The sequence below is a fragment of the Pectinophora gossypiella genome, chromosome 5 (assembly GCF_024362695.1).
Source record: "Pectinophora gossypiella chromosome 5, ilPecGoss1.1, whole genome shotgun sequence".
In the NCBI taxonomy this organism is placed as follows: domain Eukaryota; kingdom Metazoa; phylum Arthropoda; class Insecta; order Lepidoptera; family Gelechiidae; genus Pectinophora; species Pectinophora gossypiella.
The window spans coordinates 15,001,241-15,017,948 of record NC_065408.1 but is presented as its reverse complement, the minus strand read 5'-3'; the positions used below and the strand labels follow the sequence as shown (position 1 = coordinate 15,017,948).

Genomic DNA, 16,708 nt, shown 5'->3' with positions numbered 1-16,708 from the left:
CTAATTAGGTTATAAAAACAAAAACATAAAATGCATTCAGCCATAATATTCGTAGCAAATCCTAATAACTTCCAGCTGCAAGTTTTCTTTAAAAAGTAAAAAAAAATGTTTAGTTTTTATAAAGATACAAAAAATATTTTTACAATAAAAACCCCACAAAACCAATCAATTCCTCGGTTTATCGCTTAAAATGATTAATTTTTAAAATACAGTTAATTTATAGCTAGTGTCTTGACTCGGGTTTCCTCACGATATTTTCCTTCACTGCTGAGTCAGTAATGCTATCGTGAGTTTTTTGTCTATCATTAACTCGGCGATGAAGAAAAACATAGTGAGGAAACCCACATGCGCCCGAGAAGCATTTCGGAAGTATATGACCTAACTAGTTTTTTCTTCTCGTTTTGGAACTAATTGAAAGATCAGACAAGAAGTGGCTTCTGTAAAAATAAGTGAACTTATTTCTAGTAGTCTATGGTTACCGGGGAATATAAGACAAAATCCACACTCATAGTGTATGATATTTGGTCTTTCATTCTTTAAAAAACTAAAATGTAAAAAGTAGTAATACATACAAAATGAACCGCTAATATCCACAAACGATATAATTAGTGAATGTACGTGGTAACCGATATTGAAATATGCGAAGCATGCGGCTAAAATAAACTGTTTGACCGTTTGTAGTTCGCACCTTACCACTTCTGGTACGGGCAGTAGTCATAGGCACATCGGGATATTAGCCTGTGCCTGTGTTAAACTTGATTTAAATAAATATTGATCTGTAGACACTCATTAGGTACTATAAAATACCTTTCATTTATTCCACGTTTTTGAACGAAATTTTACTTTTTTCTTTTTTAATTTTGAGTGGTCAGTGATCATAACAATTTTTTTTAAGGTACGTATCGTAAGATAATTCTTTTATAATAAAACACATTTTTATATGGAACAGCTTGCAATTATTTTTTAGGTAAGTATTTCAACCGGAACTTGCATAAATGTGTACCTAATTAAAATAAAGTCAATGGATTGCAATTATAAATTATTAATGATGATTGCGTGTATTGGTTTCGTCAACTTTAATAGTACTTACGTACTTACCACTGGATGCGCGTTACTTTCCTTTAGTTTGTATTGTACTCGTTTACATTAATTTTATATTTATGGAAAGTTTAAAATATTTGACGGATAGGAATATAGGCTTTTAGAGGACTGATTGTATTAAAATGTACTTTTTTACCTTAAACCAGATGTTTTTATCTTTCTGTTGCCAGGGCTTCGCTAATCCAAAGCGCGGAATTCGTTCATCGATCTCCCAAATAGCGATCGATCGCTTTGAAGTCTCTGTCGCTTGTTTATAGTCGCTAGTTCGATGTAATAAATATAATTGACGCACACACACGACACTCTTAACCGGATAGCCGTAGCCAACGTGAACTCAATCCTCTTTCGACAGCTACCGGGATAAGTCTCCAGCCTTTGCCTCCGAATTAAAAAAGAAAAATTAAAAAGCCAATACTAGAAAATATATTTAAAAAGTAATATCGGCATCGTGTCGCGTTGTGCAATTTCCGTTCGAATTTTGAATTTTACGCGCCAACGAGTTTACCGCGTTAGTGAATTGTGTGCGTTCGGAAACCACGCTTCAGGAAGATAGTTATTGTGAGTGATGTTTAGTTTTTAAACTAATATGGTGTGGAATTAACCGAGAAAAAAAAGTGATTGTTAAATTATAATTACATAACCGTTAAACTGCTCGTATTTAATGTTTGTATGGAATACTTCAGTTTTAACTAAAAACCTCGGTTTGACTTCATGGTACTTATAAGTGTTTTTTTTTTACAAATATCTGGTATACTATCAATAAAGGCTGTGAACAGTAATTACCAAATCAAATCAGTGTTCATTTATATAATCGGGTAATCGTAGGCGGGGTAGACTGAGCTCTGAGTCGTTTGAAGTCACCATGCACTCATTTACTTCACATTAATATCGATAGCTAAAGATTGTGACTAGATTCTACTAGCCCATAAATAATAAATTAGTTTAACCAAGTAGGTAGAAATCCATTAGGTATATATCCGTATAAATTAATCAACTTTGAAGTATACTTACATCTACTTTTTACATTGAATGTACCTTAATACATCTAATATTATTTTAACCATAATTTAAACAAAATTTTTCGTCATTCGATTTTGATTCTATTTAAAACCTCTACAAAATAGCGCTTTTAAAAAGTTCCGCTACTCGCTACTAGATGGCGCTAGGCAATACACGCGCGGAATCTGAATATTGTGAAGTCTTTATTTAGTTAAACTATAAAAACCGTTTATTATTTCTATTTCATCCAAGAATAACAGAATAAGAAATCTGGGAATTAAAGAACGGAAGTGCGGTGTCTTTTATACTACGATGAAAAATGTGGTTAGTGTGATGAGGTTGAGGTACCTACTGGAGAGAATTTTATATTAATTTATAAATACTTGGGGGAGGGAGTGGACGTATATAGGCTGCTTATGTATATATATATGAGATAAATGGAGTTATCATTACCATACTTATTCAACTTTGTTTAAAATAGTTTAAATTTAGGCTTACGAGAGTCTTGATGGAGAAAGTATTTTAATGTAATTTACCGCCAATATACCTACGTCGTCACGAGACGAACTGTCGAATAAATTATTAGACTTCATATTAATAATTACCCAAATTGCCCGTGTGATCGCCATAACAATTTGGCATGGCATCATTCGAAACAGTTCGGAAATTTTTGAAAGAAAATATGTGGTCTAATGTTCTCAACAACAAAATATGTTGCCAATAGTTATTGGTAATTAGTAAGAATTTATCTCGATGATTTGTGAGAATTTTGGCTTTAGTTCTGTCACAATTAAAGTGACATTTTACGGTTTCAGTTTGTTTATTTTGTCATAGAGTAGGTAATCCATTAAGCAAAGCAGATCAGTCAGTATTAGGCTTACTCAACTTATGAAGAACCAACTTAATCCTACAAAGTGATCCTTTGGATTAAACGCCTTTAGGCTATTAAAATATCTGTCAGTATTTGGACCAGCCGAACTTCGATGCAATAGAAGTTTGACTGATTGAAAATTTGTCTTCCGGGAACCTAGCAATTTAATCATCAACGGCAGGAAGTTTTGTTGGAATAAGTGTTACTTTTAAGGAGCCATTTATTTCAGTACCAACCTTAACGGTTTTAAAATTCAACTCGGCAATAATTACTAATAATAGACAATGAGCAACAATCTCGCATAGTAACAATTCACAGACTTTTTAACAAGCAAAACTATTTTTAAAAAGCTTCATAATACCACCTGTGCTTTCAATCATCGCTCCTACTAATAAGTGATGGTATAAAAACATTAATTACTACATAAATTATGATCACGAAGAATTAACAGACGTATATAACTCTATTACCAGAATACGCGCCAAACTCGCACACAACCAATAAAAAACTGAACGCTATTATTCGTAATAAGAACAACAAATATAGATAAACACTCTTTTTAAATAGATTGGCGCAATAAATATTACCTCTATATGGACTCCAATTTAGAGTGCGACTTTTATAAAAAATAAAGTTTAAAAATATGTTCGAAAACATTTTTTAAATCAAAAAGTAATAAGACGTTCGAAAATGCATTAATGTTCCAATTTCAACTTCTAAGTACTAAATGAATTTCTAGGTATTTAGAATATATTATGACATTCAGATCTAAATTCAAATACCCATTCTTATTTCGGACTTCGTCAAAATCTTATAAACTATGATAGTAATAAAAAGCAACATACCTACTTAAATACTAATTAGGTATGTGAGACATGGAGTATGACCTAATAGTCTGTAGACAACGCATTCAGGAGGTCATTGGCATTTGTATCTAAGTAGACACATAACAATTTATTATAGCGTTACATTTTTTTCTTCGAAAATTATCACAATAAATATATCACTGAAGCCATTTAGTTTCAATAAAGTGCGGTAGAGTAGACTGTGTGTCCCCACTGGCGCTTGGTAGAGTGCCGGGCTGCCGAACTGCGCGTTCCGGGTTCGATACCCGGTCAGGCATCTAGTTTGTCCTCGTTCATGAAAATTTTAGCACATTTCCGATTACGTTACAGTGAAGGTTGTGGAGGAATTTATATCTGAATATTATTTCAAAGTTTTTATAAAGTTCAGCAGTTTTATCAGGTTACTAGTAAGCACTCTATCGATTCGTTGCGAAATCCATCTATAGACATAATTTAGGTAAACATCTAAGTAATCAATACCGTATCGATATAATAACTATGATTACTATTTACATTTTATTTTATTTAAATGTCATCCAAACTAAGTATCACGTTTTTACAAATTAAAACAATAGTATTTTTTCTTTGCGTTTCTCCAGTTCATTCGATACCTAACAAAATATGGACATGTCTAGACGAGACATAGACACCTCAAACACAACAGGTATACCAATCTAATAATACTGTGCGTGGTTCCCTCTCGCTGCGCGGCGTCCATTGCGCACGGCACGCGCGCGTCGCTGGTGTCGGGTTACGATGCGTGCGCGCCGACTTTCACTGTGACCTTGCCTTTGACATGAATCGCTTTTGGACTTTTCGCCTGTTTTGGGCGGATTTTACCGGTTTATGACAATTATGTTTTGGGTGTCGGTGTTATGTTGTGTTTTCTTTTGTTAGTGGTTATGTAATGTTGGTAGGGGGACCGGAAATTTGGGAATAGATTTTGTGAGATTGGCTTCTATTTGTCTACTCAGCCTATATCTACCCACTGCTGGGTATAGGACTCCTTTCTTTCACACCATCCTTTCCCTTGCTTTCCTGCGTACCTCACAATGTCATCCGACCACCGGGCTGGTGGTCTGTCTCGATATCGCATACCATCCCTTGGCCACCATCCCGTAACAGCCTTAGTCCATCTGTGTAAGGGGTGGCAATATCACCCAGACTGGATTAAATAAATGTTATCATTACGATCTTCTTATCGTGTGGGTTGTGAGGTGTAATGATTACTCACTTACATCAGTAAGTAGTAACCGGGACCAACGGCTCAACGTGCCTTCCGAAGCAGGGATCACCTTACTTTCGGACAATCAGGTGATCAGCCTGTAATGTCATAACCGAACTAGGGATCACAAAGTGATTTTTTGATTCGAACCCGGGGCCTGCGGATCGTGAGCCCATCGCTCAACCACTGGGCCACGGAGGCCACCATCATTACGATAAATACGATTGTCGAATATGACTGTTCTTTACTTTACCCAAATGTTAATTTATAAAAGACATTGCTTACTTATTAAAAATTGTAACAGTAATAATAGGAAAGAAAACTTTGGCGTTATAGTACGTAACTTAGTTATAAGGTAGTTCCATAAGTTCGGTTTTTAAGATATGATTCGGATTCTGGCCATCCCGATAAGTATGACAGAGATGCGAGTGTACATTTTTGGACTTGCTCCTTGTAAAGAATGCGACTGAACACATACATACATATATTTAATTATTTACAAAGGTAGATACAGCATTACAGTGTAACCTAATGCACTGTGTGGCGAGAAAGAAAGCAAATCACAATTGGGATAGTCAGAGGTACATCCATCGCAAGATGAACTAAGTACCACATCTCACCGAGCTTTCTATTAGACCAACGGGAAAGGTGAGCCGTATCGCCGTGTATACGTAATGGTCGAGCCAACTGTGTTAGTGAAAACTGCACTTAAGATAAATTAATAGCTCATTGGTGCAAAGTATGGTAACCGGGTGCAATAAATTAGGTTTAAGATAAATTATTAAACTCTGATTACTAAATAAAGACACATCTAAAACTAAGCGAAAAAGTTTTTCTTTTTTCTATTTAACTTATTTATGAATTTTAATCAAGAAAAACGTAATAATAAGTGCGACATTTTATTACGTTCTCCTTTAACGTCACTGTGTGCCTTTTCATTTAATTTAATTCCATAATAATTTCGTGTTTTGACGTTTAGTAAAAAGTAACTGATTTGACTAGTTGGAAACTAGCCTATTTAGAATGTAAAATATCCCGTGTTAGAGTCTGAATCCAGCTAATTGAGTGAATCCCAAATTCTCGTCCACGCTAGGCTGGTGTTCACTAGTGATCTTGATTTACACCGTTTACATCATCATTACACACAAGAGCTGGAAGATAATATTAAAGTACCAGCCATTAAACATAACGATTAATTCAGTACAATTAGTAATTATATTTCAATAAAGATAATTTTACAGTAGCTTTAATTTGCGGTCAATGGCGCATTGGCGGATGTGTCGGGGGAGGGGGGATTATCATGGAGGTCATGATTTTTGTTTTTATAGCACTTATCCGTGCGTAAGGAAACTCACAGGGAGAAAATTTAAATCGAAAAAAATCTGACTTGAACCCGCAGCTCTTGTCAAGCCGGGACGAAAGAAAGAAAGAAAGAAACATTTATTACTTCCGGACACCACAGACACAGACAGACAGGTACATTACATTTAACACAGGACAGAAACCACACGGAAATCAATAAGTACACAGACAAAAAAAAATACCAAAGCAAAAAGAAAAACAAACCAAAATCATAAAAACAATAATAATAAAGTATTCTAAATGCAACGCACTGACGGCCCGATCATCTGCGGTGGAGTCCGGAATAAAAGGACCTCGCTCAGCATAAGTCGCGGCGTGAGCCAAGACGCTGGTATTCTGCGGGCCCTGCCGAGTGAGGCCACGGACATCGCGGTATATATGTACATAGATACATACTACTTATACTTACTAACATATAATTATTTAGTATTACAAAATTATAACTATTACAATAAATACACATTAATACGATTTACCATAAACATAAAAATATCATAAAATAATACGAACAAATAGATACGACACGACGACGAGCGACGAGCGAGTTAACCAGGGCGATTCGACATCCAAAACCATTCGATGAGTTTAATGTCTGGCATTATTCATTAATTTTATTTTTTATTTGTTATTTTTCTTTTTAACATAGGCTAAGTCTGTTACTAACAAATTAATGGATCTTGTAATCTGATTTAAATAAATAATAATTAATAATTACACCACCGGCTCTACCTCCTGTCAAGGGCGGGTACAAGTCCCGTCCGAGTCAGAATTTTTTCGATTTGAATTTTCTCTGCAACATATTATTTTGCACATGTATTGTAAACGCGCCTTAATCTCGCTTCACACGGTCCGCGTGTGACGTCACTACGACCTACGTCACAGTTCTCTAATTAGATGGATCGTGCTGAATGACTCGGGTTGTTTATTCTACCATAGTAATGACGATTTTCCTCTATGTTTTGAATAGCTACATGTTTAAAACTCCGGCTAATACCTACGTATAGATATAAATAAAAAAGAGATGTGTGTGCACGGCGGCATACTACCTCCGTGGTCCAGTAGTTAAGCGTTAGCACGACTCGGAGTCCTGGGTTCGATTCCCGGACACGTATAACCAAAATTTCTTCCTGGGACTGTCCTTTGATGTCCCAGGAATTGGAGGCTGAAATCACCTGATTATCCGAAAAATAAGGTGTTTCGTTTGGTAATAAGTAATCATGCATTTAGTTGCTCATGTCGTTAAACGTTTTGTGTTCATTGATCTGGTCAAACTACATCATGATGTGGCCAACCAGTGATATTCTACAAAACAATACAATACAAATACACTTTATTGCACCAAAATAAAAAGAAATAATTAGAAAAAGACTCTCAACTAAGTAAATGGCAAATGGCGGCCTTATCGCTTAAAGCGATTTCTTCCAGACAACCATAAGGTGAGGAAAAATATAAACAAATTGAAAGATTGCGGGTACAAAATATACAACAGCTAGATAAGTACAACTTACCAATAAATATAGGTATTCTATTTCATGAAATATGACCTTTTCATGAAATGATCGAGCACATCATGAAATGATCAATTCTAAGATCTGGCCACGGCATATACAATGCCGACTTGCCAGTACAAGATGGAATGTGGATTATAACTACATTAACGACAAGTTTAACAGCCGATTCAGCCGAGTAACGTGTGCAGCTCTCGGTAATAGCTTACAAACTATTTAGGTCTTGTTGGCTTGTTTGGTACACGTCATATTTATTGTTTCCCCACAAGTTTACATGTACGCCCAGCGATTGTGCAGTTTGAGTTTTCCAAATATTACTACGTATATTCTTGGAGTTTTCAAGGCTCTAGGACATTATGGGTAAAATCCTTGCAAGACATCACCGATTTAAATAATTTCAAAAGAAGTTTAAAACAGTACGGTCACGAGCATTAATATGTATACACTTTGGTACCATGTCACATTAACTTTTTTGACAAATTGAACTGTAAGTCTCACTAAATGTCAAATATGTTAGTGCGACAGAGTCCTAAAGTGGGTACATTATATTGCTCATGACAAAAGTTTTTATACTCTGCAGGAGTTTTTTAATGATTAGTAGTTTTATTTTACTTTTATGTCTAAATTATGTATACTTGTTCTCATTTATTATGTGTAAGCCTAAACAATATGTTGTAACTCTTCTTTAAATTGCTGTGCCCAATCCGGGTCCATATGTGTTACTCACCTTATATTGAAATGAAATGAAATGTATTCTGTGCATGGTATTTAGGTTACAAACAGCTGTTATTACCAAACTCCTACCATGTTGTACACAATAAATGATATGATTATAATTAAGAAAATGGGCAGGTCTTCCTTTATTCTTCTTAGCATTCAATGGTTTTCAGTAGCAGGTACCTACCTAATATCTAATCAGAAATCGTTTTTGTTCATTCGTTTATTTAAGGTCGCCACCAAATCATTCTTTTAGAGCATAATTAAAAAAATATATTGTCAAAGAAAATATAAAAGAAACAAAATGTCATGAACTCGCAGAAAACACAGTATCGTTAGCATTTTGCACACTGACCGACAATCAAATTATCTGTTGGCTGCAGTCCAAATAAGAAATCGCGTGGTTTTCGTCCAAAAATTGTCGCTTCAATCAACCCGTCTTGGGTACGTGTGCAGAAGGACACCAGAAGATATCCATCGCAAAATGAACTAGGTTCCCAAACCTGACCGCCGAGCTTTCCGTTAGGCCAACGGGATAGGTGAACAGCCGCATCGCCGTCTATAATGGTCGAACCATCTGTGCTACTAAGTAAAAATATCTAAAACAAAAACGTGCAAGCCAATTTCTGAAGATCCGAAATTTTCCCTATTGAGATCTTGACAAGAAATTGTACAATATTGTTTTTCCTCTAATAGAGCTCGCGTTTAAAACAGATAAAAATATTAGATACCAATATTAAGCAAAGATACCAATATTCCGGTCAAAGTAGGTAGAATCTAGATGTCCAGAATTACTAAATGTACAAGAAAACAAGTTACTTAAAAGCAAACCAAATATTACCTGTAAAAAACTGAAAACATAAAACTTTACGATAAACAACAAAACTTTAACGGACATATTTTATCTAAAATTAACAATACGATATTTAAACTTAAATTCTTCGCAAAACAAAACGTAATCTAGCGTAATAACATTCGTACACAAAGTAGAGATAAAAGAAAAATCTCTAATTTTGGATAATCTATTTAACTATAACATTTTATTACTTGTTCTGTCTGTTGTTCTTTGCTCAATATTTATAATTCCAATTGTGAAATCTAGGTAGGTACTATTTTTTAATTTTCAAATATAGAATCCGTAATTAAAGTCCTTAAAGGATCCGTTCTTAAAGGTCGATGACTCACAGCATGGGATCGAACACTATTTGCAGCCTTCAGTCTCAGTTTCAATGTCAACTTCCAGAATTACTTTGTCATAACTCGCGAGCCCACGTCACACTAAATCTTAGTTATGTACAGAATTATAGATATTTCTAGAATAATCTGGAGAGATAAATACGATCATAACTTGAGATGTATTTTTTAGGAAACTTTTCACTTGTTAAGTAACATACACAAACTATGTTAGTCACAAGAAAATTGCATTCTTCAGCGTGAGTGAGTCAATTCTATAAGAAAACACCTTCAGGATACTGAGGGAGCTCAAAAGCATTCTATGTAGATTCTATGTGATTCTAGTTAAAGAAGAAACAGTTTGAGCCATAACAGGTATACTCGTTCAATAAAAATGTCTTAATGGTATGGCAGAAAATAACAAACGACAACAAAAGTATTTCAGCTAAAGAATGACAGATTCTGGGCAATGGGTAGGAACTACGAACAAAACACATTAATTTAATTGTTGCCCCATTTGCTATACCAAAAATTAACTGCCTTCTTGATGCCAAATGCAAAAATAGACTATCATAAGAATCGTTGCATAATTCTATTTTAGCAAGAAGCTGAAATTGTTCTGGCGTTTTGCTGCGAAAGCTGCAATGTGTCACGTCAGAGCGACACGATATACAAAGGCAGACACGAATCAATCACCGATCGAATCATGTTCATTGTCTCGGCCACTTCGACCTTCCTCTCCCAGATTAAATGTAATGATGTCTGGCTTCACAGCCAAGCTCAATTCTAAATTGGACACAAATCTTTGGCAACTATATCACTTTAATTTCAGTTGTTACAGTCTTGTCCTAGCGTACGCTGCATCCCTGCTCCCCTGACACCCTCTACGTTAAGGCCCACCCTTCCGCCCCCTTAAAAGTATCGTGTGTGCAAAGGAAATTGTGTAAAAATGGGACTAGCTATATCCGCTATTATTTCATATGCGGGCATCCATGAAGCCATCGAGTTCATAAACCACATCCTGAACGGCATGGTGCCCGACACGGACCCCGATTTCACCGAGCTCGTCGAGTACTACACCAAGCTGCTTCAGAAGTCCGCCAACCCCTCCTCCACCGTCGATTGGACCAGGCAATGTGGCCAGGGATACCTCTGCCTCACCGAAGACGAAAACGGAAAACTCAAATCAGCCGCAGTCAAATACTACGATGGCCAGCCCGATTCCACAGCAATTCTTTTCTCGACTAAAATATCTAGCTTTGGTCAAGATTCCGTCGACTCTAATAGTTCTCATGCGAATGGTGACTACAGGACTGAAAGGTATACGCCGACAAAAACGAAAACAATCATATCCAACTCATCAGAATCGTTCAGTGTTGGACAACGAAACAGATCACCTACTTCTGAAAATATTTCAGATCATCGTTTTTCGGAAGGTTCTTTCGGGCGTGACGAGGGAGATGAACAAAGCGAGGGTTCTAATAAACTGACTTGGCTATACCGCCCTAAGAGCCCCAGCACCCACCAACCAACACTGCCCGAGATACATTTCCAATCATTCGACGACGACGCGAGAGGAGTCAAAGTTTACAGCGAAGAGTTTCTAAGGTTAATAATATTCATTGTTGTCGGGCACGGATCACCCGTAGTGTCGCTCTCACCCCGCTGTAGTAGTAGCTCCTCCATCATGAGTGTTCATGGCTCCATCTTCACCCGCACGAGTAGAAAGCTACCTCCAACTACATCGTTCACCTGTACTATACCGAATCATGTTGTTTTGTTTAAGATCTCTTGATGGGATAAAGTACCGACCGTTGCAACGAAGCGACCCGAGTGGCAGGCGCAGAAGTTTCAAAAAGCGTCACTCTTCGTCGTCGACCTCGTCGCGAGAATCGCGGGCGTCGCGCGAGGAGGAACTTAAGATGTTCACGTCACTCGAGGAAGCGGAGTTCGAACGTATGAGCAGCGAACGTGGCGGTTTCGGGAGCACCCCTAATCTAGCCACGCGTTCTTATTCCAGAAGTCGGTCGAGAGAGAACTCGAACGAACGACGACCTGACTCGTGGGACATCGCCGCCCCCGAGGACGTCGTAGAGCTCAAGCCCAAGCTCAAGGACATGCCCAAACTAGGCTCCTTCGAAGAAGAGAAAGAAGATGCGAAAGAGAAGGTAACGGAGGACGATGTAGACGATTTCTGGGGTAACTCCGGAGATTAGCTTCGATTAATACAGCACGCTGTGACAGCTTCGATGAGCATGACTGATTGTGACAACATTAAAATATATTCCCCTTTTTTATGTTTGTTTTCTTTAAGAATCCACTGTACTATCTTCCTTTTAGACAGGAAAATTGTATTTTAGGCTCTAATTGGTATGGCTTCTTTAGAATTGTTTGTGATGATGATCAGACTACTGGAAACTATCCATATGAACCAGAAATATCGTCACAAACAATTATCCCTACATCTATAAGCCTTGAAATTTGAAGTTCAATAGACTTTGCTTTGGGTTCAGAGCCAAAATATGTTCTCTTTTACTAAACGAACCGTACATATTTTTCGTAAAATATTAAAAGAAGAACTAAAAAGTAAAATATTTGAACGGAAACATTCAGGACAATAAATGAATATTAGCTAAGTATAGTACAAAAACCTAAAATAGTGATTTGACTCTGCTAATAAACTGAAGACATTCCTTTCCGGCCGTCATCAAAACCTGTATTAAAAAAATACGAATAAATGTGTGATGCTCTGTCGCGGGGCCACCACCTCCAATTCAGTTGAAAACGATATAGATTACTGTACGTACCATGTACATAGTGTACGTGAAAAGATTTTATGTGTACGTGCTATAATTAGAAAGAAAACAACAAATTAAAGTGGCTTCGCTGGAGAGCATACTCCCCAGCGGAGCCACTCAGTTTGCATACTTCGAGATGTTTTCTTCCTGTAAATTGAAGTATAGTTTGATGTACGTACTACGTACATAGTGTACGTGAAAAGATTTTATGTGTACGTGCTATAATTAGAAAGAAAACAACAAATTAAAGTGGCTTCGCTGGAGAGCATACTCCCCAGCGGAGCCACTCAGTTTGCATACTTCGAGATGTTTTCTTCCTGTAAATTGTAGTATAGTTTGATGTACGTACTACGTACATAGTGTACGTGAAAAGATTTTATGTGTACGTGCTATAATTAGAAAGAAAACAACAAATTAAAGTGTATATGACGGCATGAACAAAACGTGAAGCGCTGAAGATTTTAAGAAACAATCTCCTTGCGAGAACTTTTTATCTATGCACAAACTACTAAGAGAACCTATTTCAGACGAACGTCTCTCATACAAAACAAAGAGCCTCAGAATTTAGAGTATGACACTTGATTTGACATATAAAATTATATTGCCACACGCAAAAATAATTGTGGGGTTGCCATAGTAATGATATGGCACGGCGTGGCAGTAGTGATAGCTTTAAATTATTTAGATTACTTTAAATTTTGATGACAAGGTTTATAAAAAAAAGACTGCAGTTTACTTGTATAACATTTTATTTTTTAATTTTGTTTTATATTTTATGGATTTTTTTTCTGAAATAGAGCTTTATTATTATTATTTTAAATATGCCTTTTTGCATTAATGGCAAACTTTCCTCTAAACTCTCTAATCTAGAGACATCTGTACCCTTTAATATTTTGTTTATAATAACACTGCTAATCTTGAGAGACCCGGAAAGTTTTTAACAAAAATGTCTTTGTGCAATCCGCATGGCAAACACAATTGTTCCCAGTAGTCCTAAGCCTTCGCAAATTGTCATCACACAAACACTGTAACTTCTGCACTTCTAGAGTTCTTCCTAGCTCACTTTTAGGAAACTGGTGAAATATAGCGTCTTTTCGTCTTTTCGCTTACTTATCTTACACTCATACTGTATGGATATCACAGTTTTCTAGTTGAGAGGCTAACTACGGAATTTATTCAACGCAAATTTCACTCGATCACTTACATTTATAAAACTACAATGAAACAATGATTGATTTTGGATTTTGTTTGGTTAGGACGCCGGGCGGGCAGCGCTTGCCCTTGTGTCTATGTTTATATCCTAACCTAAGATTGTCCCAAGATGGCGGAAGATCGCAGAGGGGTGAAATGAAGTAGGAGAGGGGTGAAGTAGCTGTCATTTTCTAAACTCGGTACATTTGCGCTATGGTACAATTTTTTTGTATGAACATTTCCGGCCGTGTATTTATGACAGATTTGACATAAATTGTCAGTGCCGTACCGATCCGTCACCAAACCTTGTCATCAAAATTTAAAGTAATCTAAATAATTTAAAGCTATCACTACTGCCACGCCGTGCCATATCATTACTATGGCAACCCCACAATTATTTTTGCGTGTGGCAATATAATTTTATATGTCAAATCAAGTGTCATACTCTAAATTCTGAGGCTCTTTGTTTTGTATGAGAGACGTTCGTCTGAAATAGGTTCTCTTAGTAGTTTGTGCATAGATAAAAAGTTCTCGCAAGGAGATTGTTTCTTAAAATCTTCAGCGCTTCACGTTTTGTTCATGCCGTCATATACACTTTAATTTGTTGTTTTCTTTCTAATTATAGCACGTACACATAAAATCTTTTCACGTACACTATGTACGTAGTACGTACATCAAACTATACTACAATTTACAGGAAGAAAACATCTCGAAGTATGCAAACTGAGTGGCTCCGCTGGGGAGTATGCTCTCCAGCGAAGCCACTTTAATTTGTTGTTTTCTTTCTAATTATAGCACGTACACATAAAATCTTTTCACGTACACTATGTACATGGTACGTACAGTAATCTATATCGTTTTCAACTGAATTGGAGGTGGTGGCTCCGCGACAGAGCATCACACGAATAAATTCCTGAACTTATTTCGTGTTCGAAAATCAAAAAGTGTTGCACAATGCGTGTTCCCGCCAAAAATATCCGATGGTGCGTGTTGCCTCGACCCACTTCTGTCTTAATAAAGATGACGCTCTGTGTTTGCGACCTTTAATGACATAAAACCGGGTTATTAATAGCGTGCATGTAAAAGGCCTATATTGGACTGATATTTTAAATGAGACATTTTGTTGTTTCTATAATAGAAAACAGCAAACACGTCAAACGTAACAAAAACTTGATGTGAAAAAACTATAGCGAAAATTTCACCGTAGTATGACCCGCTTTACAGGTTTTGTAGGTATTTAAAAGAAGTCACAAAATGTAATGAGATATACATAAAAATAACATGTTCGTATACTTAAGTACATGATATTAATAATCTCGAGAATAAACCTAAACCTAAGCTATCTTTATACCGAATCTCAAACCCGTCATAAATAAAAACTACGAATAGGTACATTTACTTACTTGCTATTTTTGACGCAGCAGGTACGGAAAAGGGCTGACAAGAAATTCGTTATAAGTTCAGTTGTGTACTTAAATTTGTTTTACCATATAAAAACGGAAGTAATACAAGAGACACTGATTGTCAAGTACACAGCCGTCTTATATCGGACAAGTAAAGTAATCAGTGCCAAAACGTGCTCTTACGTCTTATACTACTTTTACGTGCGTGTTACGTGTTACGTGCTTAGTACATTTATACCACAAACTTTCTGAATATGTCAAGCGTTAAATCAAAGGCGAGGGTTCTCTTCAGTTCAGGAACTGTTACAGACCACTAAACAGTCATATATTTCTGGAAAACTGTTTTTTTATGAACATCCCATAAATAAATAGCAGCAGTTCTTTAAAGTTTTAATAATTATAACAACAACCTAACGTCAATTTTTAAATATTCTTAGACTTAACAACTACAAATAATTAAAACTAAACTCTCTCTTTATATAAGAGCTGCGCTCTAGTCGGTGGAGTAACCGCCATTCCTCTCTTCTTCCCGCCAAAACCTTCACCTCCTGATACGACATGACCTGCACCTTCTCTTTTATTTGTTTCATAAATGTTTTCCTAGGTCTACCCCTTCCTCTCTTTCTTTCAATATTTCCATAATATAATGTTTTTGATAAAGGAATCGTGTCGTATCAGGTGACCAATCATATTTCCTCTCCGGTTCTCTAGTCTTTATTATGACTCTTTTTTCTTCTACTCTTTCCAGCACTTTTAATACTAAACTACTAAAACTAAAAAAATTACTTATAGGTACCTAACTACTGGCTCAATTAAAAACTCCTTTTTACCACCTCTCGACCGAATATGCCCATCACGCTTTCAGCGTTACCCCATTGGATGGCGAGGGAAATATTCTGCGCGACAACTTAACTATAATTAAAACACATAATACCGGGTTCTTACCGCGTTAATCTGGGATATGAGACTCCCGATATTTCAACACTGTTGCAAGTGCCATGTGTGTGTATGTGTATTATGTGTTTTAATTATGATAATTACCACGTAAACCTCAAACAATGTATAACTTAACTATAGTTCATCACGTTTACTTACTGCTAAAGACGTTTTTGATATTACCTTAGTTCCTCTATCAAGGCACATAAAAGGAACGAATTATAATTATATATAGCTGGTTCCTTATATTTTCACAAGCAACTCATTTTGTCCCCGGTATAGTAAAGGAACTCTAATACGTGTTGAAAAGATCCTAATGAAGACAGTCGGGAAAAATACGACACATTCACTTTCAAATCAACTGAAAGACAGCTTGTATGGATAGAGGATATCTACACTAAAACGACAGACTAGTAGTCTTTGGAGACTGGATATAAATATATAATTAAGGTGAGAAATGTCAGATTCGATTTTCAAAATAAATAAAATAAGGCCTAATCATGTTCTCTGATAGTGATTATAATTGCACACAAAACGGAAAATGACTACAGCAGCGCGTTTCGGAAGTAGAATCTGAAT

The 16,708-nt window shown here is 36.3% G+C and overlaps 1 protein-coding gene across 6 annotated transcripts in view; it reads left to right on the top strand.

The window, feature by feature from the left end:
• The window catches only part of LOC126367027 (four and a half LIM domains protein 2), a 206,715-nt gene that overhangs the window by 146,678 nt on the left and 43,329 nt on the right, over nucleotides 1-16,708 (top strand). The window contains exons 1-3 of one of the 6 annotated variants that reach the window (XM_050010403.1): nucleotides 10,911-11,121; nucleotides 11,220-11,409; nucleotides 11,588-11,969. The exons of 3 other annotated variants lie outside the window; for them this stretch is intronic. In XM_050010403.1, the coding sequence (XP_049866360.1) occupies nucleotides 11,010-11,121; nucleotides 11,220-11,409; nucleotides 11,588-11,969 (684 nt within the window). In that variant the 5' untranslated portion in view covers nucleotides 10,911-11,009. Of the gene's footprint in view, nucleotides 1-10,646; nucleotides 11,410-11,587; nucleotides 11,970-16,708 lie in introns of those variants that run through there. 2 more of the 6 variants (XM_050010399.1, XM_050010400.1) reach the window with 2 other exon arrangements.